Source organism: Mizuhopecten yessoensis, unplaced genomic scaffold, assembly GCF_002113885.1.
Source record: "Mizuhopecten yessoensis strain PY_sf001 unplaced genomic scaffold, ASM211388v2 scaffold6779, whole genome shotgun sequence".
Lineage (NCBI taxonomy): Eukaryota > Metazoa > Mollusca > Bivalvia > Pectinida > Pectinidae > Mizuhopecten > Mizuhopecten yessoensis.
Window position 1 is genome coordinate 655544 of NW_018406720.1, and position 27510 is coordinate 683053.

A 27510-nucleotide genomic window follows, 5' to 3' on the forward strand; every position below is an offset into this window, starting at 1 on the left:
GGTGGTAAAGTAATCTAGATTCTACCATTATGTATGGGTGGTAAGGTACCGTTATGTATGGGTGGTAAGGTAATCTAGATTCTACCATTATGTATTGGTGGTAAAGTAATCTAGATTCTACCATTATGTATGGGTGGTAAGGTAATCTAGATTCTACCATTATGTATGGGTGGTAAGGTAATCTAGATTCTACTGTTATGTATGGGTGGTAAGATATTCTAGATTCTACCATTATGTATGGGTGGTAAGGTAATCTAGATTCTACCGTTATGTATGGGTGGTAAGGTAATCTAGATTCTACCATTATGTATGGGTGGTAAGGTATTCTAGATTCTACCGTTATGTATCGGTGGTAAGGTGATCTAGATTGGAAAAAATAGCTTCGGGGTCTCAGACCAAGTGTCCCAGGGACCTTAAAAGTGCACTTGTAATGTTATTTTCAATTCAAAACTTGTTGCATACGGTACACTTTTCTCTAAAGATGCAAGAAATATAAGCTGAGAACATGTCACATGGGCTTGGCTAAGTCCCTGCTGGGCCTAACTTTTACACTCTGTTGGCTTGCCCTAATCCACTAAGCAGCCTTCCTTTATAAAATATTTGCTTGCCTTTAAATGTCCTACTGATGTTAAATGCTTAATTTGGTTAAAATCCAGCAGGCTCTTAAGAAAGGTATATGTTGCCTTTTGAAGGCTGAAATCCACACCCCTATGTCTGTAATTTCAAATTGTTTACTAGCTGAGAGCCATATGACTCTGAGATGCAATAAGGATTCAATTTTGTTTTTGCATGTATATAGTTTAATTCTCTGTCCCAAGGATGTAGTATAGCAAATTTGATCTGTTGTTCAGGAGTACAGTTTTAAAAGAGAATGTTGACGGACGAGGGATGTTGCCCCATGGCATAAATTCACTAGTCCTTCAAACCAGGAAAGCTAACAATTACCTCACAACACAACTTGTGTTGATTGATCATAGAAATATGTCTTTATCTAAATATCATGAAATTTGACTGAACAATAGAGAGCAAGCAAAATGTTTCCATGTCAGAGGGGTTTTTATGCCATTTTTTCCTTAAAACTAGAAAGATAAAATGAATTAATATGAATGTGGCTTAATAACAGATGAAAATGACGGGTATGGTTTACCCATGGCTGCCTTCTTTGTGAGGTCCCCATGTGTCCGTGAACACTGAATCATAGCTTTGTAGAGGTTCACTGGGCTCTCTTTGTTGCCTCGATCCACAATCATCTCTGTAGCCTCCTTGGTATGCATGGTTGCGGACCGCAGTGTCTCTGTGCGACCATGTTTGTAGGCGGCTGTACTGCAGGACTCGTATGTGGCGACAAACTTCCTGTACTGTCGGTAATATGCCATCTAAACAAAAGTCAGGGGCTCTATTATTATACTGTGAATAAAATCCTCATGTAAGCATACACAATGAAATCTGTCTATAAAGGTCACCCTAAGGGATAGAGCAATACAGTTCTAACATACAGATGTTTTTTAAAGACTGGTAATTTGAACAAGAGGCCCAGAGGGCCTGTATCACTAACCTGGATAATAAAGCAACCATGGGAAATTATACTTATTACAAAAAATCCCTCCAATGGTACTGAAGAAGAAGAAGGATTTTAAAGACTCAAACCTCAAATTCCCCTAACTCTGCATCCAAAGGGGCCACACCCTCCGTTTAAAAAAAAAATTAGTCCCCTTTGCCCAAGGATGCTCCAGGCCAAATTTGGATGAAATCTCTCCAATGGTACAGAGGGAGAAGGATTTTGAAGACTTAAACCTCAAATTCTCCTTTTGGGCCCTGTAACTCAACACCAAGAGGGGCCATGCCAACCAGTTATATAAAATTGAGTCCCCTTTGCTGAAGGATGCTCGAGGCCAAATTTGGATAAAATCCCTTTATCCCTACAATAAGAGAAAAAAGTTTTTCTTCTATTTCCCTTATTGGGCCCCACTCCTCTGCCCCCAAGGTGGGGAGGGGCACATACATGTTTTCTTTTACAAAATTGAGTGCCCTTGGCCAAAGGATGCTCCAGACCAAATTGGGGATGAAATCCCTTCATCCCTATGGTAGAATAAGGATTTTACAGGTTTACCTCTATTTCTCCTATTCTGCCTCACCCCTCTGCCCCCAGGGGATCACACCAACCGTTTATACAAAATTGAATGCCCTTGGCCAAAAGATGCTACAGAGTGAATTAGGATAAAATCCCTTTATCCCTACAGTAGAAGAAGGATTTTAAAAGTTTTATCTCTATTTCCCCTATTGGGCCCCACTCCAGGGGGGCCACACCCACCGTTTATACAAAATTGAGTGCCCTTGGCCCAAGGATGCTCCAGACCAAATTTAGTCAAAATCAGTTGAGGACTAGTAGCGTTTAAAAGAAAAAATAATGGAAGGACGGACGACGGACGCTGCAGTATTGCATAAGTTCAGCATGGTCCTTGGACCAGGCGAGCTAAAAACATTGCTCAAGTATTCTTGACACGGTAGTTATGTGCTGGTGGTATTTACAGACAGTTGGTCTTTACACAGAGGTGGTCTTTATACACAAGTGTAGGTAAAATAAAAGTAGTTTTAATGTCAGGTTTCTTAGTAATTGGCAAACGTTAACAAGGTTTTCAGTATGTAAGTAAATACCAACTAAAGCAACAGTTTACCTGTATGGCAAGCTGCATGATAGAATCAGGGCTAAGCTTCTTCGACTTGACAAAATCCTTGGTGAAAGTGTCATATTCCAGGTGGTGTAAGTCAAGCGATCCGGTCATATTATCAAAATTGACCTTGGCACTCTGGATACCTTCTTTAAGTGATGTGTCCAGCTCAAACTCTGAAACACAGGAAGATATAATATTTAATGTTGTCTTCAGTGATAACAAATATATTTCACGAGTGTGGCTAATATTTTGATATTTTTTACGAGTGCGCAGCATGAGTGAAACGTATCAAAACATAAGTGAAATATATTTGTTACTACTTAAGACACCATTAAATTTTCTATTTATTACATTTTAAAAGCATAAAACATGAAAAATGTAATGCATTAAAAAAGGGGGGAATCAGAGGCGTAATAATTAACGCCATATTCTAATGACGTCACGCTTAACAACAAGGCTGTGCGCCATTTTGAATGGCATACTTAATGCAATTCTGACGTTTTCTGCTATTATCTGGTGTGATTGCTTATGAAAATGTTATTAATTGTATGTTCAAGTAAATACTTAAGTGCCTGTACCAAACATTTACCATAACAACCACTTATTCTACCGTCGCTTCATTTGAATCTGAACAAAAAAAATGTTTCCTTTGAATGCAACGAATAGAAGATACCTATTGATATTTGTCACAGTTTGAAAGATACCAGTTTTATCAAGTTGATAGAATCCGATATTTCACTGGCAAAAATGTAATGAATTTTCTAGCCATTTCACTAAACATTCATATGATGTTTTGTTGTGATCGTCTCAGCAAAAACGTTACCGGTATAACCAATACCCCATTGATTGTAAATATATTGACATTTTTACAAGCAATCAATGGTATTTTCTCTACACATAAATTAAAGTTAACAATTTCCAAAATAACATGTATATATGAACATAAAAAAAAGAATCACCAATTCATCATAAAAGATATTTTGTGCACATATTTTCAAATTATGGAAGAAAACTCATTGAACAGGGAAGACAGTATTAACATTTTGTGTTAGGGTTTCTATTTCTGGACTGAAAAATATAAATTCAGAATTTGTCTAAACTTGCCCAAAAATTTGGTTCAGACAATGACAAAGTGTTACAAGTATGCTCTTCACAATCCAGAACTCTACAATCCTGCACACTTAAACAGTCCCTTGTGTGTTCAGTTAAGAGAGTGCATACCAGTTTATAATAATAAAAATAACTAGAATTTTGTTTTTGTGAACAAATTCATATGTCTCCCCTTATTAGCCAATAGACAAACTTTGGTATAAAAAATTAACAAAGGGCCATATCTCTTTATAAATTGGGGCACAAGGCTCGAATTTAGAATGCGACACTCCTACTTCCCCAGATACATTATAACAATAGCAAGTTTGGTCAACATAGGCGAAATAAATGGAAGTTATGGACAAACTTTGGTATTAAAAATAAACAAAGGGCCATAACTGTGTATATAGTGGGATAAAAACCTTATTTTAGTGTGAGAGATTCCACCTTCCCAAGATACATAAATATGGTAAGTTTGGTCAACGTAGGTGAAATAACATGAAACTAATGCTCAAGACAAACTTCGATATTAAAATTAAACTAAGGGCCATAACTCTGTATATAGTGAAGCACGAGACCTAATTTTAGTGCACTGTACACCTTCTGTGGGTGTTGCAGGTATACTATAAGTTTTATCAAGATATCTTTAACAGTTTAAAAGTTATGGCCTGGACAAGTTGCGGCTAGAAGAAGAAGAAGAGTTAGAAGAAGAGAACCGGAAGAAGAACAAGCACTAATACAATATGTCTCCCTTCATTAGAAGGGGAGACATAATTCACAACCTAGGGCATCTAAAAGCGCTTCACAAATTATTATCCATGGTTATAGGGCCTTTGCAACCAGCCAATATATTTCTCAATTCCCTGGGGAGCATACAGATGGTGCTGCCATTTAAGCGCTCACAGCTAGCATTCAACAATTCCAGCACTGCCAACACAGTGTCATTACTGGACTCGAACCCCCGACTCTTCGGTCACGAGCCGAACACCTCGCCACTAGACTACCATGCCTTCCGATGTATAAGGTATTGCAGAAACATACAATTGTACACAGAGACCTAGTGCTGAGGACACCAATGAGTTCTTACCTAGTCTCTGAACAGCTCTATCAGAGTTAGCTTTCGGGATTGTAGTCGAGGGATGTACGAACGGCATCTCAGTGGAATCTTTGAACACCTCGTTAAAGTATCGCAGCACAGCCACACCGTCTCCCCATGCATGCTCAAAGTTTACACACGCCTTGGAGTCCGGCGTCATGATGAGACTGAAGCTTTTGTCATACCACCTAAGTGAATAATAATAATGTGTAATTAAAATTATTCACATATACTGATTCAAAGACTCATCTTTACAATGTATACTGTATACTGGGTAATATATTGGTGTAGGATTTAACTTTGCTATATTCGCGGTCACCAGTGATAGTACAAAATTAAATACCCAGGGACTATCAATACCATGAATTACAATTCCCTGGAAAAAACAAATCTGTTTATCCGTTTACTACTGAGTAATGAAGATAAAAAAAACAATTCAGTGTCATATTTTACTTTATTTTCTCAAAACTTTTGTATAATATATCTCATCATCCAAACACACAAGCACCCTCCTTAGCCTGATATTTTTACCAGGTCATCTTGTGGGAAATTCAATACCCATGAACTAGTTCTGATCAGAAAATCTGTAAAACATTAGCCAGATGAAATTAAACAAATGTAGAGAAGTCAGAAAAGAGGACCATCTGCACTATTCACTGCAAACAGGCTAAACACCATCCAGACATACTGACCAGTCTTATCAACAACAAACAGGCTAAACACCATCCAGACATACTGACCAGTCTTATCAACAACAAACAGGCTTAACAACATCCAGACATATTGACCAGTCTTATCAACAACAAACAGGCTTAACACCATCCAGACATACTGACTAGTCTTATCAACAACAAACAGGCTAAACACCATCCAGACATACTGACCAGTCTTATCAACAACAAACACAAAACACCTCCAAAATTTCTAACCAAGAGCTCAACACTTTTCAAAATTACAATTTGTAATACATGCGATATAGTAATTTGTGCAAGGCATTCGTGTAGTAACATAATAACAACTCTTGCTTTGGACAATGTTTGTCTGTATGTATTTTAGGAGCATTAAACTGTGCATGTGTAAACCATAGAGACCTGTGAATGTTATTGCAGGATTTGACAATCTTTGCCAAGGTCAGCGTCCAATGATATATAAATCATCAACATTAACTCTGGTCCACCTGCAGGTCATATGTTTAGAGTACAATGAATGAAATAGAACTGGTGATGTGTTAAACAAGCTAAAGGGAATATTTTTCCCCATCAGTGAGAGACGATCAGGACCTGGTGATGCACAATTGTAAGCATAATGACAGTTGCTTGCAATATCAAATTTTTTCAAGTGTATCAATTTCAATGCATTTCAATCAAAAATAAGTAAGTACACAAGTTAGTAGAAGTGTCCATGTTAGTATCCATGTTCTCCCCAGTAAAACGTGTGTCTTATTACAACTATCCAGGTTCTCTCCAGTAAAACTTGTGTCTTATTACAGCTATCCATGTTCTCTCCAGTAAAACTTGTGTCCTATTACAACTATGCATGTTCTCCCCAGTAAAACTTGTGTCCTATTACAACTATCCATGTTCTCTCCAGTAAAACCTTTGTCCTATTACAACTATCCATGTTCTCTCCAGTAAAACCTGCGTCTTATTACAACTATCCATGTTCTCTCCAGTAAAGCTTGTGTCTTATTCCAACTATCCATGTTCTCTCCAGTAAAACTTGGGTCTTATTACAACTATCCATGTTCTCTCCAGAAAAACTTGTGTCTTATTACAACTATCCATGTGCTCTCCAGTAAAACTTGTGTCTTATTACAACCATCCATGTTCTCTCCAGTAAAACTTGTGTCTTATTATAACTATCCATGTTCTCTCCAGTAAAACTTGTTTCTTATTACAACTATCCATGTTCTCCCCAGTAAAACTTGTGTCTTATTACAACTATCCACGTTCTCTCCAGTAAAACTTGTGTCTTATTACAGCTATCCATGTTCTCTCCAGTAAAACTTGTGTCCTATTACAACTATGCATGTTCTCCCCAGTAAAACTTGTGTCCTATTACAACTATCCATGTTCTCCCTAGTAAAACTTGTGTCTTATTACAACTATCCATGTGCTCTCCAGTAAAACTTGTGTCTTATTACAACTAGCCATGTTCTCCCCAGTAAAACGTGTGTCTTATTACAACTATTCATGTTCTCTCCAGTAAAACTTGTGTCTTATCACAACTATCCATGTTCTCTCCAGTAAAACTTATGTCTTATTACAACAATCCATGTTCCTCTCCAGTAAAACTTGTGTCTTATTACAACCATCCATGTTCTCTCCAGTAAAACTTGTGTCTCATTACAACTATCCATGTTCTCTCCAGTAAAACTTATGTCTTATTACAACTATCCATGTTCTCTCCACTAAATCTTGTGTCTTATTACAACTATCCATGTTCTCCCTAGTAAAACTTGTGTCTTATTACAACTATCCAGGTTCTCTCCAGTAAAACTTGTGTCTTATTACAGCTATCCATGTTCTCTCCAGTAAAACCTGTGTCTTATTACAGCTATCCATGTTCTCTCCAGTAAAACCTGTGTCTTATTACAGCTATCCATGTTCTCTCCAGTAAAACCTGTGTCCTATTACAACTATCCATGTTCTCTCCAGTCAAACTTGTGTCTTATTACAACTATCCATGTTCCTCTCCAGTAAAACTTGTGTCTTATTACAACTATTCATGTTCTCCCCAGTAATTCTTGTGTCTTATTTCAACTATCCATGTTCTCTCCAGTAAAACTTGGGTCTTATTACAACTATACATGTTCTCTCCAGTAAAACTTGTGTCTTATCACAACTATCCATGTTCTCTCCAGTAAAACTTGGGTCTTATTACAACTATACATGTTCTCTCCAGTCAAACTTGTGTCTTATTACAACTATCCATGTTATCCCCAGTAAAACCTGTGTCTTATTACAACTATCCATATTCTCTCCACTAAAACTTGTGTCTTATTACAACTATCCATGTTCTCGCCACTAAAACTTGTGTCTTATTACAACTATCCATGTTATCTCCAGTAAAACTTGTGTCTTATTACAACTGTCCATGTTCTCTCCGGTAAAACTTGTGTCTTATTACAACTATCCATGTGCTCTCCAGTAAAACTTGTGTCTTATTACAACCATCCATGTTCTCTCCAGTAAAACTTGTGTCTCATTACAACTATCCATGTTCTCCCCAGTAAAACTTGTGTCTTATTACAACTATTCATGTTCTCTCCAGTAAAACTTGAGTCTTATTACAACTATCCATGTTATCTCCAGTAAAACTTGTGTCTTATTACAACTGTCCATGTTCTCTCCGGTAAAACTTGTGTCTTATTACAACTATCCATAATCTCCCCAGTAAAACTTGTGTCTTATTACAACTATTCATGTTCTCTCCAGTAAAACTTGTGTCTTATTGCAACTATCCATGTTCTCTCCAGTAAAACTTGTTTCTTATTACAACTATCCATGTTCTCCCCAGTAAAACTTGTGTCTTATTACAACTATTCATGTTCTCTCCAGTAAAACTTGAGTCTTATTACAACTATCCATGTTATCTCCAGTAAAACTTGTGTCTTATTACAACTACCCATGTTCTCTCCAGTAAAACTTGTGTCTTATCACAACTATCCATGTTCTCTCCAGTAAAACTTGCGTCTTATTACAACTATCCATGTTCTCTCCAGTAAACCTTGTGTCTTATTACAACTATCCATGTTCTCCCTAGTAAAACTTGTGTCTTATTACAACTATCGATGTTCTCTCCAGTAAAACTTGTGTCTTATTGCAACTATCCATGTTCTCTCCAGTAAAACTTGGGTCTTATTACAACTATCCATGTTCTCTCCAGAAAAACTTGTGTCTTATTACAACTATCCATGTGCTCTCCAGTAAAACTTGTGTCTTATTACAACCATCCATGTTCTCTCCAGTAAAACTTGTGTCTCATTACAACTATCCATGTTCTCCCCAGTAAAACTTGTGTCCTATTACAACTATCCATGTTCTCTCCAGTAAAACCTGTGTCTTATTACAACTATCCATGTTCTCTCAAGTAAAACCTGTGTCCTTTTACAACTATCCATGTTCTCTCCAGTAAAACTTGTGTCTTATTACAACTATCCATGTTCTCTCCAGTAAAACCTGTGTCCTATTACAACTATCCATGTTCTCTCCAGTAAACCTTTTTGTCCTATAACCTTTTGATGCCGTCACCAGTAAAACTTTGTGTCCTATTACCTGTTGATGTAGTCTCCAGTAAAACTTATAGTATCCTATAATCTTTGATGCAATCTCCAGTAAAACTTATAGTATCCTATTACCTGTTGATGCCGTCTCCAGTAAAACTTTGTGTCCTATTACCTGTTGATGCCGTCTCCAGTAAAACTTTGTTTCCTATTACCTGTTGATGTAGTCTCCAGTAAAACTTATAGTATCCTATAACCTTTGATGCAATCTCCAGTAAAACTTATAGTATCCTATTACCTGTTGATGCCGTCTCCATTAAAACTTTGTGTTCTATTACCTGTTGATGCCGTCTCCAGTAAAACTTGTTCCTCATTACCTGTTGATGCTGTCGCCAGTAAAACTTGTGTCCTATTACCTGTTGATGCCGTCACCAGTAAAACTTGTTTCTCATTACCTGTTGATGCCGTCACCAGTAAAACTTGTGTCCTATTACCTGTTGATGTAGTCTCCAGTAAAACTTATTCCTCATTACCTGTTGATGATGTCGCCAGTAAAACTTGTGTACTATTATCTGTTGATGCCGTCACCAGTAAAACTTGTGTCCTATTACCTGTTGATGCTGTCACCGGTAAAACTTGTGTCCTATTACATGTTGATGCCGTCACCAGTAAAACTTGTGTCCTATTACCTGTTGATGCCGTCACCGGTAAAACTTGTGTCCTATTACATGTTGCTGCCGTCACCAGTAAAACTTGTGTCCTATTACCTGTTGATGCCGTCACCGGTAAAACTTGTGTCCTATTACATGTTGCTGCCGTCACCAGTAAAACTTGTGTCCTATTACCTGTTGATGCTGTCACCGGTAAAACTTGTGTACTATTACATGTTGATGCCGTCACCAGTAAAACTTGTGTACTATTATCTGTTGATGCCGTCACCAGTAAAACGTGTGTACTATTATCTGTTGATGCCGTCGCCAGTAAAACTTGTGTCCTATTACCTGTTGATGCCGTCGCCGTGTAGGAACTGTCTTGTGATATCGTTGGGATCGTCAGAGTTCTTGTCATCCAAACACAAGGCAAACAAGGCAGTGTCAATTTTGTTCAGTGTCGGACCATTACCTGGATATACAAGACAAAAAAATTACCGTCCTTTGTTCATCTCTCAATTCAATCCAAATTTGAATTTTTACAAGCCAAGTCTCTCATTTTACTTTATTTATTCAGCCTTTCCTAAGAAACCACAGATACTCCATTTAGAATACTCTTTATTACTGAAAAAAATACTTGTTGTATCATCATTTTTCTCTTCAACTTATAATAATAATAATCTATACTTTATTTGTTTTATAACAATTGTATTTTTTTATCAATATATATTAATCAATCTTGTTGCAACTGGTCTATTTGGAACCATGCAGAGGATCTTAAAGTAGGAGGAAACCAGAGTACCTAGAGACAAACCCACACGGTTGAGCAGGTGACCCCATACCTTTTCACATTCAGTCGGAATCACACCATGGCCGTCTTGGTAAAAGGCAACAAGTGCGCTATACACTATGCCACTTAACCTCATTATCCTAATTATCCATTAAAATTGTCACCGAACACATTGTCGACGGGAAAGGAGGTTTTTTTGTGCAATTTTTATCAGATTTGCTTGATTTATTGTAAAGACTGTGATGTTAGTTAGATAAGGTATGGCTTGCAAAAACTGCCAAAATGTCATTCCACTTTACAAGAAAGTGGAATAGACATCAGTCAGCAGAATAGATGATGCTCTAAGCCTAATATTAGATCAGGAATGTATTGAACAAGAGTGAAAAACTTCTTGGTGTAAAAATTGACAACAGTTTATCTTGGTTAGATCACATAGCATCTGTTGTTTCAAAGATTAACACTGGTTTGGGTTTACTTCGACGCATCCGTCAATATTTACCACTTTCAGCTAGACTTAAATTTTTTCATGCATGTATTTTTCCCCACTTCATGTACAGTAGCACAGTATGGAGCGGATGCTCTTTAAATCTTCTACAAAAACTGTCAAAAGCGCAGAAACAAGCTGCAAGATTACTGTTGGATGCTCCATTTGATACACCATCAGCAGAACTGTTTTCTTCATTAGGGTGGTTACCAATTAGCAAATATTTGAAATTCAAAAGAGGTGTTATGGTGTACAAATGTATAAATAATCTGGTTCCAGGATATCTTTCTACTCAATTTAATTTGTCTAACAACAGATATACTAGATCAGCATCCCAAAACTCTGTCAAGGTACCCAAACACCGTACCACATTTTATTCCAAACACTTTTTGGTACAAGGGAGCCAGATTTGGAATAATTTACCGGTTGAAGTACAACTCTCTTCCTCCTTGACAAAACTCAAACAAAATATGATTGGTAACATTAAGAATGCGGTTTAATTGTCTTTTATTTTTACTATTATACTTTTTAGATACAGCTTTGATTTGTTTTATTTTCGCTATATTAGCGTGTATTCTGTCAATTTTTAGCTTTTGCTACATTAGCTTATATGTAAATTTTACAATTTGTCTTTTAATGAAAACCATAATGGGTTAAGCACGGAATATATTTCGTGCTTCTGTGATAATTTTATTGTAATTGTATTGAACGACCGTTTAAATTATGAAATAACTGTGATATGAATTGCTGTTTTAGTAGACCAACAATTATTTTATGTACATTTATTTGCTGTGATACTACTGTCTTTTAACTAACCAATTTTACTAACAGAGGACCCTGTGGAAGATTAGCTTTGCTAAACAGGTTTTGTATCCTCAATAAATAAAGTTTATTATTATTATTATTATTATTAAAGTTTTATGTCAAGTTTGTGGGACATACTCAGTATGCAAATGTAATGTTGTATACTATATATATGTATATTATATTATTTATGTATCATTTGTGAGACACATTGTTATTATGTACCATATGTGAGACATATTGTAATAATGATATATTGTGAAAAATATTGTATATAGGCAATGTAAAAAAAATCAGGCAAAAGAATTTACAGATAAATTGCTGACTTGTACAACATACTGACCATTGGCTAGTAGCTGGTCCCTGTAAGCTGCCCATGTGTCACGGTTTTCTGCTGTGAAATAGCCAAGAGGAAACTCAGGTGGAGGTTGATTATCTTGAAGAATATACTGGACGTGCGCCATGATCTTGTCTGGGCTCTCAATATGACCTAGAACATACAAGGACATCATACATGTAAAAGAGCAAATATGATGCCATACATGTTAAGTAGAAACAGAGGTCATACATGTTAAGTAGAAACAGAGGTCATAAATGTTAAGTAGAAACAGATGTCATACATGTTAAGTAGAAACAGATGTCATACATGTTAAGTAGAAACAGAGGTCATACATGTTAAGTAGAAACAGAGGTCATACATGTTAAGTAGAAACAGAGGTCATACATGTTAAGTAGAAACAGAGGTCATACATGTTAAGTAGAAACAGAGGTCATACATGTTAAGTAGAAACAGAGGTCATACATGTTAAGTAGAAACAGAGGTCATACATGTTAAGTAGAAACAGAGGTCATACATGTTAAGTAGAAACAGAGGTCATACATGTTAAGTAGAAACAGAGGTCATACATGTTAAGTAGAAACAGAGGTCATACATGTTAAGTAGAAACAGAGGTCATACATGTTAAGTAGAAACAGAGGTCATACATGTTAAGTAGAAACAGAGGTCATACATGTTAAGTAGAAACAGAGGTCATACATGTTAAGTAGAAACAGAGGTCATACATGTTAAGTAGAAACAGAGGTCATACATGTTAAGTAGAAACAGAGGTCATACATGTTAAGTAGAAACAGAGGTCATACATGTTAAGTAGAAACAGAGGTCATACATGTTAAGTAGAAACAGAGGTCATACATGTTAAGTAGAAACAGAGGTCATACATGTTAAGTAGAAACAGAGGTCATACATGTTAAGTAGAAACAGAGGTCATACATGTTAAGTAGAAACAGAGGTCATACATGTTAAGTAGAAACAGAGGTCATACATGTTAAGTAGAAACAGAGGTCATACATGTTAAGTAGAAACAGAGGTCATACATGTTAAGTAGAAACAGAGGTCATACATGTTAAGTAGAAACAGAGGTCATACATGTTAAGTAGAAACAGAGGTCATACATGTTAAGTAGAAACAGAGGTCATACATGTTAAGTAGAAACAGAGGTCATACATGTTAAGTAGAAACAGAGGTCATACATGTTAAGTAAAACCAAAGGTCATACATGTTAAGTAGAAACAGTAGAAACAGAGGTCATACATGTTAAGTAGAAACAGAGGTCATACATGTTAAGTAGAAACAGAGGTCATACATGTTAAGTAGAAACAGAGGTCATACATGTTAAGTAGAAACAGAGGTCATACATGTTAAGTAGAAACAGAGGTCATACATGTTAAGTAGAAACAGACGCAATCGCCGATATGTACTGACATCGCATGAGAAGTACAAAAGGGAAAGATGTAGAAAATCCAGAAGATTTTAAAGACAACTTTTTTTCTTATGGTGAAATTTATCCTTTTTCCAAAAATCGAGTTTGGGATGAGGTAAACAATCTTGTCGGTTTTCAGAGGTAAACAATCTTGTCGGTTTTTATGGACTAGGATAGGGAGAATTTTCTTTAGAGTACTAACATTATTTGTAGTCCAGGGTTTGATTTCTGGTAGAGAAATTTTGATATAGTACCTTGGTTACACATTATTCAACATGGGGTTGATATGTCTTTTTTTTTATTCAAAATCAAACAGGTCACAATCCATACAGCATGATATTTGCAGCAAAAATGTATATTGAAAAGAAAAAGAAAATAATTTTAACAAACCTAATATAAGGCTATTACCTAATTATCAACCAGGGAATTGTATATTTTTGATGATCAACAAAAATTCTGTCTCACACCAGACACATGCTGCAATGTACCAACAACAATAGAGATGAAGTCGCATCAGCGATAAAAGTGATGTCGCAATCGCCGATATGTACTGACATCGCCCGAGAAGTACATTGTTTTTCAACACTTCTCAAATACACTGTTCACTCACCTTCACTGTTCAGCACATCAAACACATAAAAATGACCGTTTCTCATCAACAGCATGTGTCTGGCTTTTGGATCCGTTAGGAACTCATCTTTACCTTCTCTGAAAAATATAAATTTCAAAATAATTATTACATGAAATCATGTGGACAGTAAGCCCTAAATTTACTGGATATACATTGTTTTTAGTATATTTATTGGGTTTAGCTTATTCAAATCAACATAACATCTGTCAATAATGAATGGCAGGAAATATGTCAAATTCTTTTAATTATTTCAAACATTATTAAACAAATGTCAAATGCAGTAAAATATTCACAAGCTTATTGAATTTCCATGCTTTTGTGAATTTGGAAAAACATTGGATTGATTACTGGTAGGATATGTTGGGAAAAAACTTACTTGGGAATTCGTGTGGAGTTGAAAAGTCGATCATATTGACTCATGTCCAAGGGGAATGCACTTTGTCTGCTGTGTAAAATTGCCCCATGCCAGGCAAATCTTTTCGGTACTTTTCTAAAAACAAACATGGATTACTTCCTTTGATCATTTTGTCACTTTGTGTCGTACATGTACTGTCAAATTTCCCTATACTTAGATACAGAGCCAGACATTTCTCTCTTGCTTGGTATCTTTACATGATTTTGAACTTAGTATTTTATACCAGACGTGGGTTACCTGTTCTTTCACAGCTAACATAACAATTATTAAGAAGTTTAATCTACAAGACTACTTGTACAGAGCAAGACTTTCTCTTTTGTTTGTTTTGTTTGGTATTTTACATACCAACTCCAATTTACATGTGCTCAACGGTAACTTTCACCTCATTTTCCTTAAATAAACTTACATGAAATGATAATTACTGTACCTGCAAAATTTATTAAATTTTTCATTTTTTGTTTTCTCAGGTCTCAGATGGTAAACATCAGGTTCCAAAATGTTGTCCCTCAAAGATTTTAGAAACCGCAGGGAAGACACTATCATGTTTGTTGATCTAAGCAACTGAAATAAACAAATAATGAAAAATCAATCGAAAATTTTGTTTAAAAATCATAGAAATACAAATTATTTGAGAGGAAATAAAACTGTTCTTGACTTTACTATGGTCCTGAGAAAAAGTCTTGAGCAAGAACTTTAGATAAAAAAACTTTGTACGAAATTCAAGCTTAAGCTTGAGTAGTTGTGTAAAAACCAATATTCTATTTATAGTGACAGTGACCTTGACCTTGTACAGAAATTGACAAGGGGATCAATTGACAGTCGGACAAGCATCATTACAATATCCCTACAATCTTAATTGGGTATATACATGCAACTAGTGATGTCATATTGTAGCAGGGATGCTTACATAGAAAACACTCTATATTAGTATTTAACAATGAAACATCCTTTAAAAGGAAAATAAATCATTAATCTTTAATCATAATCATGACTTTGGCTGGACATTTCAATCTTTTACCCCTGAAATTTCATAATGAACTATCTCAACCTTTCAATTGGAAGAATTCAAATGTGCCTTCTGGGGTGAATGCGTTAACAATCCCACCACTTGTGGTATTCTGATTAATTGACTTTGTCAACTATGGGTTAGTTAGACCAACATACTGATTAATTAACTATAGAGTTTCCTGGTCAATTTTAGTCAGAATAATTGTTTGAAGACCTTTAAGGCCTCAAAGTGAGTTTTTAATAGATTTCAAACCTAACTCCTTGCTAGATACAAATAAGAGGTAAGCAGCTGAAGTCTCCTGATATTTACTTCCAGCTTCAATATAATGCTGACATCATCACTGACTTATTTTTATTTCCAAGCATGCCCATGGCAGCTTAGGACAAACAAGAAACCACCAATGGCGATATGGCCAGATTCCTTCAGTACATTTTCATGTAGAGCATCACATGGCATAAGCATCCTTAGATACATAAGCTATCGAAGTTTAGTTGATGAAGGACAAATAGTTACTTGGTAAGTGATCTAAACTAATCTTCTAAACCATAGTGCAGATGGGGACTAACCTCAACCAATCTGTTTAACCTGGTCAGCCAAGCTGAAAATGTAGGTCAGACCCAGGATTCAAAGCATTGCATGTTATAAGCATACTAGATACATAAGCCATGCAAGATTAGTTGATATGGGATAATAAACAACTTGGAAATTGAGCTTAACCATTCTTCATAACCTTAGCGCAGATAGACAGACCAACAGGTGGATGGATGGGAATCGCCAATCTATAAGCCCTGATTGCGTTGCAAACTGGCCAAAAATTACAGGTTCAGAGTTTGGAAAGATGTAATTATTACATAGCATCATTGTTGATTTGTAACAACACAACAGCATGGAAAATTTCGCAATGTATTTCATTAAATGATTATTAATTGATCATTGGTTAGTTAATGCTAACCAATGACTTAATATAAAATTTCAACGGATTCCAAACACTAATTTACCTCTTGAATTATTGAATTGAATTGGGTTATGATTTTCTGTCTCACCTTTGAAGCAGGGATACATACAATATTAAACAGTCAGTAATGAAATTACACATACTTGTGTACGATATTCAGGTCGAGGATCGTCAACGAATGACACAAACGGATTGAAGTTCAATACAATAGGTAGGCGCGAGTTAAGGTACATGTCAAACCATGGTTCTGAAAGACAGAAAAAAATATTTGTCATTTCACAGCTGATAAGCTGAAATATAATAACAAAACAACAGCACTCAAATTTGATACAGTTATGGGATCCAAAAAGTAATAGATTCTTAAGCTTTACTCATTAATAGCAGTCTTTGAGCAGATCGTAAGAAAATAAATTATCTTTCCTCCCCCTCCATCTTCACCATTTTAAAACTAGTTACTTATTTGTTTTTCTGGTTTATCCAGATACACAAACCAATTTATCTAAAATTTAACCTCATTAACATATACAGCCAAACAAAATCAAAACATTTTGCCATTTGTAGTAGGTATGGCTGACCAACTCTGTTCAAACAAGAGTGCTTTGTAGTAGGTATGGTTGACCAACTCTGTTCAAGCAAGTACGCTTTGTAGCAGGTATAGCTGACCAACTCTGTCCAAGCAAGTGTGCTTTGTAGCAGGTATAGCTGACCATCTCTGTTCAAGCAAGTGTGCTTTGTAGTAGGTATGGCTGCCCAACTCTGTTCAAACAAGAGTGCTTTGTAGTAGGTATGGTTGACCAACTATGTTCAAGCAAGTACGCTTTGTAGCAGGTATGGCTGACCAACTCGGGGGAAGCAAGTGTGCTTTGTAGCAGGGATGGCTGACCAACTCTGTTCAAGCAATTGTGCTTTGTAGCAGGTATGGCTGACCAACTCGGGGGAAGCAAGTGTGCTTTGTAGCAGGGATAGCTGACCAACTCTGTTCAAGCAAGTGTGCTTTGTAGTAGGTATGGCTGACCAACTCTGTTCAAGCAAGTGTGCTTTGTAGCAGGTTTGGTTGACCAACTCTGTTCAAGCAAGTGTGCTTTGTAACAGGTATAGCTGACCAGCTCGGAGCCCAAACTGGTAAACACCTACACCCTATTTTTTAATTAATAATCTGATTCTTAGGCTTCGGTGTTAGGGGCTGAAAACCTACTGGAAACATAGCTGGTGTGTTTGTTGTTTTTGTCCAGTTTCTTCAGCTCTTGATGTAAATCTGAAAACAAAACCAAAACATATCAATGATTACTCTGGAAAAAGGTGGTATTTCACCGAGAATTGACTCAAGTAAATGATTGTGAATATTAGGTACTATATGGTATGGTAAATTTTCCTGAAACAGCAAACCAGTCAATTTTCAGATTGAAAACAAAAAAACAAAAAAAACTTTACATTGATATATTAATTTAAGTTAAGCATATGAATCCAAATCTTTGGTTGCCTGTTATGAAACATATATACATACAATATGTATACACAAACTTACATTTTCCATCTTCTTCCATGAATCTAATTGTATTAAATTGTGTAGTTTCCCATTCTTCTTTCGATAGAATGACTTGCTGGGACTCGAGATAATTTTCACATGTTTGCTTAAGTATGGGAATAGCTAATCGTGGAAGACTGTCCTGGAAGTGGTCAGTCGGAACAATACTCCTTTGCAGATACTCCCAATCTGATCCAGTACTTGTACTGATTGGGAAGATATGTATACATTTTAATATTTAATGTAAAAAAAATACACAGTTGGTAATTCAAACATGGGTCTACGATAAATATTAAAATTAAATCCAAAAATATTAGCCAAAATTTTGGTAAAACTGACTTACTTCTTTTATTTGATGAACCAAAAATTATTGAAAAAATCACTTTTCATTTTTAAAAACTTTTCATGAAAATTTTGGAACTAATTAACATTTCAAAAGTATTTTGAAGCATTTTGATGATTTGTGAAGCTAGCGGTAACAATTTGAAAAAAATAAATAGATAAGACGAAAATATTATATATAATACTATAATAGGGATAATTATGACTAAAAGCAGTGTTATATATAGGGGACTATTAAATACAGTGGGTAAATTGAGTCCAATTTTTTTAAACTATACAGTCAATGTATGTTCATCATAGAATATTTTTTGATTTTTTTTAAAAACATAATTGCCCACTTACTTTTAGAAATTATACTTTTTATAAAATATACAGGTAAAAATTTGCTAACCCAACAGGTAAATACAGACAACAAAATAATATATTCTTTCATAATGTCAACATGCACAGGTATGACATTTTTAGAGCTCCAGTAGCAGTGCTTAATTTTGGTGTTGTCAATAAATGGAGCTCTTTCGTTAGATTAACTGGAACACTTCTGCACAGTGTATGTAGGGTTATTGAATTAAAATTAATTGGTACATGTAAAGGACTAGGGACGTTAAGGTTCATTTCTCGCCTCATAAGCGATTTAGAAATAGTTGTTATATTTGTAATCTGGAATAAATGAAGTACGCAAATATGAAATTTCAGATTCATTCGACAATTGGTTAAAGAGATATGGCATAACAAAAAAATATATAAACCTGCATTTTCATAATAAAGAAAGAGTGTGAATATATATATATTGTCTGTTGAGGCTTTTTGTTTGAAAATTGGCAATTTTGAAGCAAATTAACTAAACCCTCTACAATATGTGAAAGCCACTGCATGTACCAAGGAAACAAATATTTGACAAGCTTGAACATTTTCATACTAGTGTTCATTTGTAGTAAGGATGTTTTGTTTGTCACATGCGAAGGCTCTCATTTCTGCATGCTAACTGTCCAAAACACTGTATTTTGGCTATTTCTGCATAGCAACACAAATCTGTTGCTATGGTAGGGTATCTACGCATGCGCATTTATTAAAGTCTGCACCAAGAAAGATAGCCCCAACGAAGCCCCAATGAACCAATATGATTTTTATAACAGAAATTTGTAAATACATTCAAGTTGAAATTTTTACTTTTTATAAGGCCAAAAATGACCCAAGTCCTTTTTTCTTTTTAACCCTTTCCCTGATGAATCCAAGTAAAATGGGATTCCAAACCTTCCCTCCTGACCATGAATCTCTGTATACAGGGATTTGGTGGGGTTTCTCTGTATACAGGGATTTGGTGGGGTTTCTAACTACATGTATTCCGTTTTTTCGTATTGCAGAGTTATCTGCTCTTGTGAGCAGGTATTGATTGTTACGACATTTGTTTGTGAGAATAACGTCACCATTTTTGAGAAAACCATGTAATTTTCTCACACAAACCAAAGACGTAACACTCAACACAAGAAAAGATAACTCTGCAATACGCAAAGAGGGAATAAGGAAATAACAATAACATATAACAGCTTAACATATATTTACATTACACGAATATAGATTTGCAAAACTTTAACTTCTAAGTTGTATAAATAAGAAAATGAAAAAAAGTCTGTCAGAGAAGCTGTTGTCTCATAGTTGATCTTGTAAGAGGAAAGGTCAATGAAATGGTTAAAAAGGATACAGAGATGCCATCAAAACAAATTCTGGTGCCCATTCTGGTGCCCATTCAGGTACCCATTCTGGTGCCCATTCAGGATGTATGCACAAATTGTCAGCATTACCATGCTTTGTGTTTCATCTACATATTATCTCTACATTAAGTTTTTTTTAAAGTATCTTCATTTGAGTAAATGCAGTGAGTATTCCTAGATATTTTAACTAATTTCCTGAAAATTAAGTTCTGTTAAATTGTACTTTTCATCACATTTTGTGAATGTTCCAATGAAACAAATGATACAATTTAAATCTGTAAAATATCATATCACACATAAAAGACATTAAAAGGTATTTATTTTTCTGTGATAAATAAAACTTTATTATCAAAATCCTGCTACCTTTTTCAGAGTATTATAAATTTAATAAAATTTATCCTAAATTTTCCAAATAATCAAAATAAAAAAGAATTTCAGACTTTTCCCATGCGGACCATATATGTTTCACCGTTGTTAAAATTTATTACCTGTAGACTGCCTGAGGTCCATTTTTCAATGTCTGTTTTGCCAACTGTAAAAACAATATATTCATTTGTTAAACAACAAAATCACCAAACTTTTTCCCCAGACATACTGCATAGAGTTAACATTTCAACTGCATATTGTTTTGCGATCGATGTATCGTGATGATATGTATCGTATCATCACAACACTTGTGATACACAGCACTTTTGATATCACAGTCCTGCAGTTTCAAGGATTAACAAGATTCTAGCAGACCACCAGTATGGAGCCAGGTGACATCACTCATGTGAGATACAAGTGGCACGATAGCTGGACAGAAAGTAACAAGTCGACATGCAGATACATATACCATGTACCATATTGATTGATGACTGTTGCACAGGGTAGAGCACTATAGTATAAAGTGTAAAATCCAAAGGGTTTCAAAATAGCTGATGCAGAGATATCAATGAATCTGTGTAGATTGCGAGACAAGTTGGACTTCCTGAGTAAAGTCATGAGTCACTCATGGCACAGTTCTTGGACTGCTTTGTTTCCTGGATAATAACCCAGGACAGTCATCACTATACACCTATTAACAGATGGTTCACTATTATTCAGAAGAATCATAGACATGGACTGCAGTAAAAGACTACAGGAAGACCTAAGGTAGCAGAGTACAGTAGAAATGGCTTGACCCTGAAAATAAAGGGCATGTCTCAGATAAACTTGGATAGCGGATTCATCCTGCACAACACACCTACATATATACATATATATTTATAAACTACATTTTGAATACAGGTTTTTTAGAAGAATGATATTTTTTTCAAAAAGTGATTTCCCCAGATTTGGGACTTGGGAAAACCATGGTTACCACATCAAAAAATCCAAAAAAAATAATATCACCTACTCAGTCACAGAAATACTCACGTTTTAGCATGGGTTGCAAATTGGATTTTTCACAATATTTACACATGTGCTGAGTACAAAGACAGACTACATAAAAAGCTAGCTTTTGTTGTGTAGACACAGATTCGTAAATGGCTAAAAATGTAGTCTCAAGCCAAAATCGATTTTTTTTTAAAATGTGAAGCCAACTTAGTCCAATTCATCATGTATATGCCAATTTTAGAGCTGAGTGGGTTTTTTTTTAACTTTTGATACATGTAATATTACAGGGGTTATTCATTGTACAAAAATATCACCCATGGCCACTGTACGCTACTGTACACTGCTACCTAAGGGAGCTGATGGAATGGTCGAAGTGGTGGCAGATGACATTTTACTCTCCAAAATATTTCATTATAACAGAAACAAAGGAAAGAAGACCCTTAACAATTGACTACTACATGATGGGATACAAATTACAGAAAGTTCACCACTACCATTACAGAGGGATTGAACTGTCAGAAGACAATCATTATTGAAGGATGTGAGCATCACATCAACATGAAAACAACAAAAGCAAGGCTTCTTTTGATTTAACGTCAACAGGTGTCAAGCTACATGTAGCCTGGAACCTGGAAATATAACATCCTATTCTAGACAGCAAGGCAAAATTTGAAAATCATACATCAACTTCAGTAGCAAAAGCCAACAGGAAACTAGGTCTCATCTTTAGAACTTTTACATTTATGGACAAAAATATGTTTCTAACACTGTACAAATCTCTAGTCCACCCACACCTTGAACTTGCTGAAAGACATTAAACTTTTGGAAAATGTACAAAGGAGGGCAATTTGTTTAGTTCCCAGTCTGGCAAACAAACCCTTCTCAGAGAGACTGAGTACAGAACTTAAGACACCAGGCAGTCCAGGCTGACCTGGTCCAAACATTCAAGATCCTAGAGGGAATAGACATAGTAGATCACAGCAAAATGTTCACTAAAACCCAGGAAACCAGAACAAGAGGGAACAACAGAAAGTTATTCAAAAAGAGAACCAATAGACAAATAAGCAGTAACAGCTACAGCAACAGGGTTGTGGAGTCCTGGAATAGTCTGTCAAACCATGTGGTAAATGCCCCAAGTGTAAATAGTTTTAAACACAGACTCAACAAGTTCTGGTCTGATCACCCCTGTAAATGCAATGCCTCTTGCTATTAACAAGATCCTGTCAGAACATTTAGTATTTTAACCCACTTTTTAAACTGTTAGATGTCTGAAAATTATTTCCTCTATATCAATACGCACCAGAACTTGAGAATTAAGTCACATATTAGTATAGGAAAACTTCGTTTGGGGTACTTAATTATATCAAAACATGGGCTGGACTACTCTGAAACAAATCCTCCTAATAAGACCATCCATTGCACATGGAGAAGCTACATGTTAACATTATCAAACAAGACAATACCATCAAGACTGGTTCTCCAGTGTAGCATAACTGGAGTGGGTCGATCTTCAGTTATCAGGTAGCTCAATTGGTAGAGCATCTGTCCGTTATCTGTTCGTGTGACTGAAATCTTTACTGACCAATATCTTCCTAAACGTGTTCCATACGACTTTTCAGGGCCACCATCTTTCTCAAAAAGTCCTGAGAAACTCGAAAATTACGCTCTAAGTAACAGAACACAAACAGTTGTCCTGGATGGAGTCATCTGACCTGGCTTCTGTCACATCAGGTGTCCCTCAAGGCACAGTTCTGGGCCCAGTATTATTCTTGGTATACATTAATGATCTACCAGAGTACTTATCATCCAGTAAGCCCAGACTGTTTGCCGATGACAGTATCATCTACAAAACCATCAAATCCCAAAGTGACTGTGATGCACTACAGTTGGATTTAGATGCAGCTGCTAGGTGGGAGCAAGACTGGTTGATGGCTTTCCATCCAGACAAATGCACAGTCCTTACAGTCTCACAAAAGAAACAAGAGGACCAATGGCCCTGAATCGCTCACCTTGTATTAATCTCACACTTGTAATCTTAAAAGTGGACTAAAATACAGCTACAGGCAGAATATCAGTGTTTGATTCATAAGAACCTATTAAAAGATTTAAACATATGACGCCTGTGACCTTGAATGTCGAACAAGGACATTAGGTTGAACAGAGTTTAAAGTCTTCCAACCCAGCATGCTTTTGGCAAAATATCATAACCCTGGACCTATTGGTTATACAGAACAAGTCATTTAAAGATTTAAACATATATTGACCACTGTGACCTTGAATATGGGCGAAGGTCATTCATTTTGACAAAATTGGTAGCCCTTCATCCCAGCCTGTTAATGACCAAATATCATCACCCTTGGCCTTTGGCTAATTTAGAAGAAGTTGTTTAAAGGTTTTAAACATATTTGACCCCTGTGACCTTGAATATATGTAAAGGTCATTCATTTGAACAAACTTGATAGCCCTTTATCCCAGCATGCTACTGGCCAAATATCATTATCCTAGGCCTCTTGGTTATTCAGAAGAAGTTGTATAAAAGTTTTAAACATATTTGACCCCAGTGACCTTGAATATAAGTAAAGATCATTCATTTGAATAAACTTGGTTGCCCTTTATCCCAGCATGCTACTGGCCAAATATCATCATCCTAAGACTTTTGGTTATTTAGAAGAAGTTGTTTAAAGGTTTTAAACATATTTGACCCCTGTGACCTTGAATATATGTAAAGGTCATTCATTTGAACAAACTTGATAGCCCTTTATCCCAGCATGCTACTGGCCAAATATCATTATCCTAGGCCTCTTGATTATTCAGAAGAAGTTGTATAAAAGTTTTAAACATATTTGACCCCAGTGACCTTGAATATAGTTTAAGATCATTCATTTGAATAAACTTGGTTGCCTTTTATCCCAGCATGCTACTGGCCAAATATCATCATCCTAAGACTTTCGGTTATTGAGAAGAAGTTGTTTAAAGGTTTTAAACATATTTGACCCCTGTGACCTTGAAAATAAGTAAAGGTCATTCATCCTGGCATGTTATTGGTCAAATATCATTATCCTAGGCTTCTTAGTTATTCAGAAGAAGTTGTTTAAAGATTTGTTAAGGCAATTGACCCCTGTGACCTTGAAAATGGACGAAGGTCATTCATTTGAACAAACTTGGTAGCCCTTAATCACAGCATGCTACTGGCCAAATATCGTAACCCTATGCCTCTTAGTTATTCAAAAGAAGTTGTTTAAAGGTTTTTAACATATTTGACCCCTGTGACCTTGAATATAAGTCATGGTCATTCATTTGAACAAACTAGGTAGCCCTTCACCCCAGCATGCTACTGGTCAAATACCTCAACCCTAGGCCTATTAGCTATTTAGAAGAAATTGTTTAAGGGTTTTAACATATTTGACTCCTGTGACCTTGAAATTTGATGAAGGTCATTCATTTGAACAAACTTGGTATACCTTTATCCCAGCATGCTACTGGCCAAATATCATTATCCTAAGCCTTTTGGTTATTCAGAAGAAGTTGTTTAAAGGTTTTAAACATATTTGACCCCTGTGACCTTGAATATAAGTCAAGGTCATTCATTCGAACAAATTTGGTAGCCCTTTATCACAGCATGCTACTGGCCAAATATCATTAGCCTAGACCTATTAGTTATTCAGAAGAAGTTGTATAAAGTTTTTTCAAGACAATTGACCCCTGTGACCTTGAAAATGGACGGAGGTCATTCATATGAACAAATTTGGTAGCCCTTCATCCCAGCATGCTACTAGCCAAAAATCATCACTCTGGGCATTTTGGTTATTCAGAAGAAATTCTTTAAAGTTTTTAACATATTTGACCCCTGTGACCTTGAAAATAGGTGAAGGTCATTTATTTGAACAAACTTGGTAGCCTAGTTTGCTTCTTGCTAAATATCATCACCCTAGGCCTTTTGGTTATTAAGAAGAAGTTGTTTAAAGTAAAATATTGGCACCGGACGATGGACGCTGCACCATCGCATAAGCTCACTTGGCCCTTCGGGGCCAAGTGAGCTAGCTTATGCGAAGCGAGTTAATCATAACTCGATCGAGCTTATGCGATCAAGTTAATCATAACTCGATCATGTTTTCAAATATCGAGCTGAAATTTGGAATATATATATATATCAATAAAAATCTAACTAATAACATATCCTCTGATGTCGCTTACTTTAGCGAGTAATTGTAACGATAGTATCTGGCGACGCATTCTTCACTTTACATGCTTATACACACATGTGCCACGCCGCGACCGTAAAAATTCAATTCATCATAACTCGGTCAATTTTCCAATTATCAAATTGAAATTTGACACAGAGGTGTATTATTGTCATATTAGCAACATATCTTCTGATGTCGCTTACTTTATTCAGTTTTTTTGAAGATTTTTTCTGGCGATGCTTGTTGTCACTTGAAGACATTTGTTGTCGTTTGAAGACACTTTTAAGTGAGACTCAGTTATTGCGTAAACAGAAATGCCAAAATGCGGAAAGTTGAAACTCGACAGAAAAAACCTATGATATATTTTGAACATTATTTTGCTTCTAGCATTACCGTACAAAATTTGAAAGGAACTGATTAAAAACATAAAAAGTTCTTGTATTTATTACACAATTGCTCTTATTTGGCAATAAAAGGGGCATTTCTCCACCAAAAATGCACGTAAACTTATGAAATAAAAACTTGTCCGAGCTATATTGATAAGCAATATGTGTACCATGTTTGAGTTCAATCAACCCAAAGGTTACTCAAGTTATCGCACGGAAACCTTGTTTCGTACGACGCAACCGACGACGACAAAGTAATAACTATATGTCGCCTCACGTTGCAGGCGACACACAAAAATCAAAAAGCTTGTTACCAACAGTGTTAACATTTACAGCTTTAGGAAATGATTAGGCGTTTTTTTCGCAGTCTAAATTAGAATAATCTTGACAGTTGAATGCACATGAACAGGTCCAGTACACTCTGCCGATTGAGCTACATGTATATAGCTATATACACTATAAATTAAAGCTGTATTGAGCTATATTTTCTCAGATTTCAAATTTCATTAAATTAAAGCAAAGTCGCATAAAACAATAAGGTTTATGGTAATGTTGACTACAAAAAGCATACATTTAGATGTTTATTTTCATTTTTCATAAATGTAAAATTTCCGATTTTTTACATCATTATTTTTTAAAAGGAATACTTATGTCTTTTGTTATCAACCTAATGATACAATCTTCTTTAAAAAGCGACTTTGTTTCGTTTTCCTTAAAATAGAAAATCACTTGAAAATAGCTCAAAAGACCTTTTTCAGATAGGTCAATAGAGCTATTATAGGTCTTTACAGCTATATAGCTCAATCGGCAGAGTGTACTGGACCTGATGAATGACAGATAGTTTACCTGTCCAACTCTCTGTAGACGTGTATATTGGGTTGTCAAGGTTTTCACATGTGTCCTGAACATGATTCTCCAATTGAAATATTTCAAAGCTCCCCGGTTCTGTATAAGAACGATAATAAAGATGTGTTGGACTTTGAACTTCACCAAATACGTTAGTTACAAAGTCATAGGCAAATCAGCCGGCATCTGAAGCCGGAAGTCAACTATACGCACTAAAAGATAAAACGGAACCGGTTTCTCGCTAATCCGGATTACATAAACTTTGAGTATGAGGAAAAAATAAAGAATGTCACCAAATACAGAATTTGTTTCTTTTGTCACAGATGGTACATCAAATCAAAGGTTTATTTTTTAATATCTGATGTTTAGAATTTGTGCAGCGGGACAAGGATCCTTAAGTCGTCCGTTAATATTGTAACAAAAATGAAGATAGCAAAACATTTTCTCTCATTTCCCTGAGTGTAAGATAGAGCTGTCCAGTGTAAGAAAGGGGTGTAGGAAATTTGTGTAACGGATAGGGAATTCCACCCTCGGGATATTCAAATTTGGCAAAACCCTCGGCTTTGAGGCTTTGTCAAA

The 27510-nt window shown here is 35.8% G+C and overlaps 1 protein-coding gene across 1 annotated transcript in view; it reads right to left on the minus strand.

Annotated features, from left to right (window-relative positions):
* LOC110452625 (carnitine O-palmitoyltransferase 2, mitochondrial-like) overlaps positions 1 to 27163 on the minus strand; it is a 30278-nt gene extending 3115 nt beyond the window's left edge. Inside the window, exons 1-13 of the mRNA XM_021501256.1 lie at positions 26932 to 27163; positions 20645 to 20688; positions 18106 to 18311; positions 17776 to 17835; positions 16724 to 16827; positions 15044 to 15177; positions 14578 to 14691; positions 14181 to 14278; positions 12154 to 12300; positions 10084 to 10204; positions 4849 to 5045; positions 2676 to 2845; positions 1148 to 1376 (exon numbers count right to left, since the gene is read on the minus strand). Coding sequence (XP_021356931.1) covers positions 1148 to 1376; positions 2676 to 2845; positions 4849 to 5045; positions 10084 to 10204; positions 12154 to 12300; positions 14181 to 14278; positions 14578 to 14691; positions 15044 to 15177; positions 16724 to 16827; positions 17776 to 17835; positions 18106 to 18311; positions 20645 to 20688; positions 26932 to 26994 — 1687 coding nt within the window. The 5' untranslated portion in view covers positions 26995 to 27163. The remainder of the gene's footprint in view (positions 1 to 1147; positions 1377 to 2675; positions 2846 to 4848; positions 5046 to 10083; positions 10205 to 12153; positions 12301 to 14180; positions 14279 to 14577; positions 14692 to 15043; positions 15178 to 16723; positions 16828 to 17775; positions 17836 to 18105; positions 18312 to 20644; positions 20689 to 26931) is intronic.
* Between the last annotated feature and the right edge of the window lie 347 nt (positions 27164 to 27510).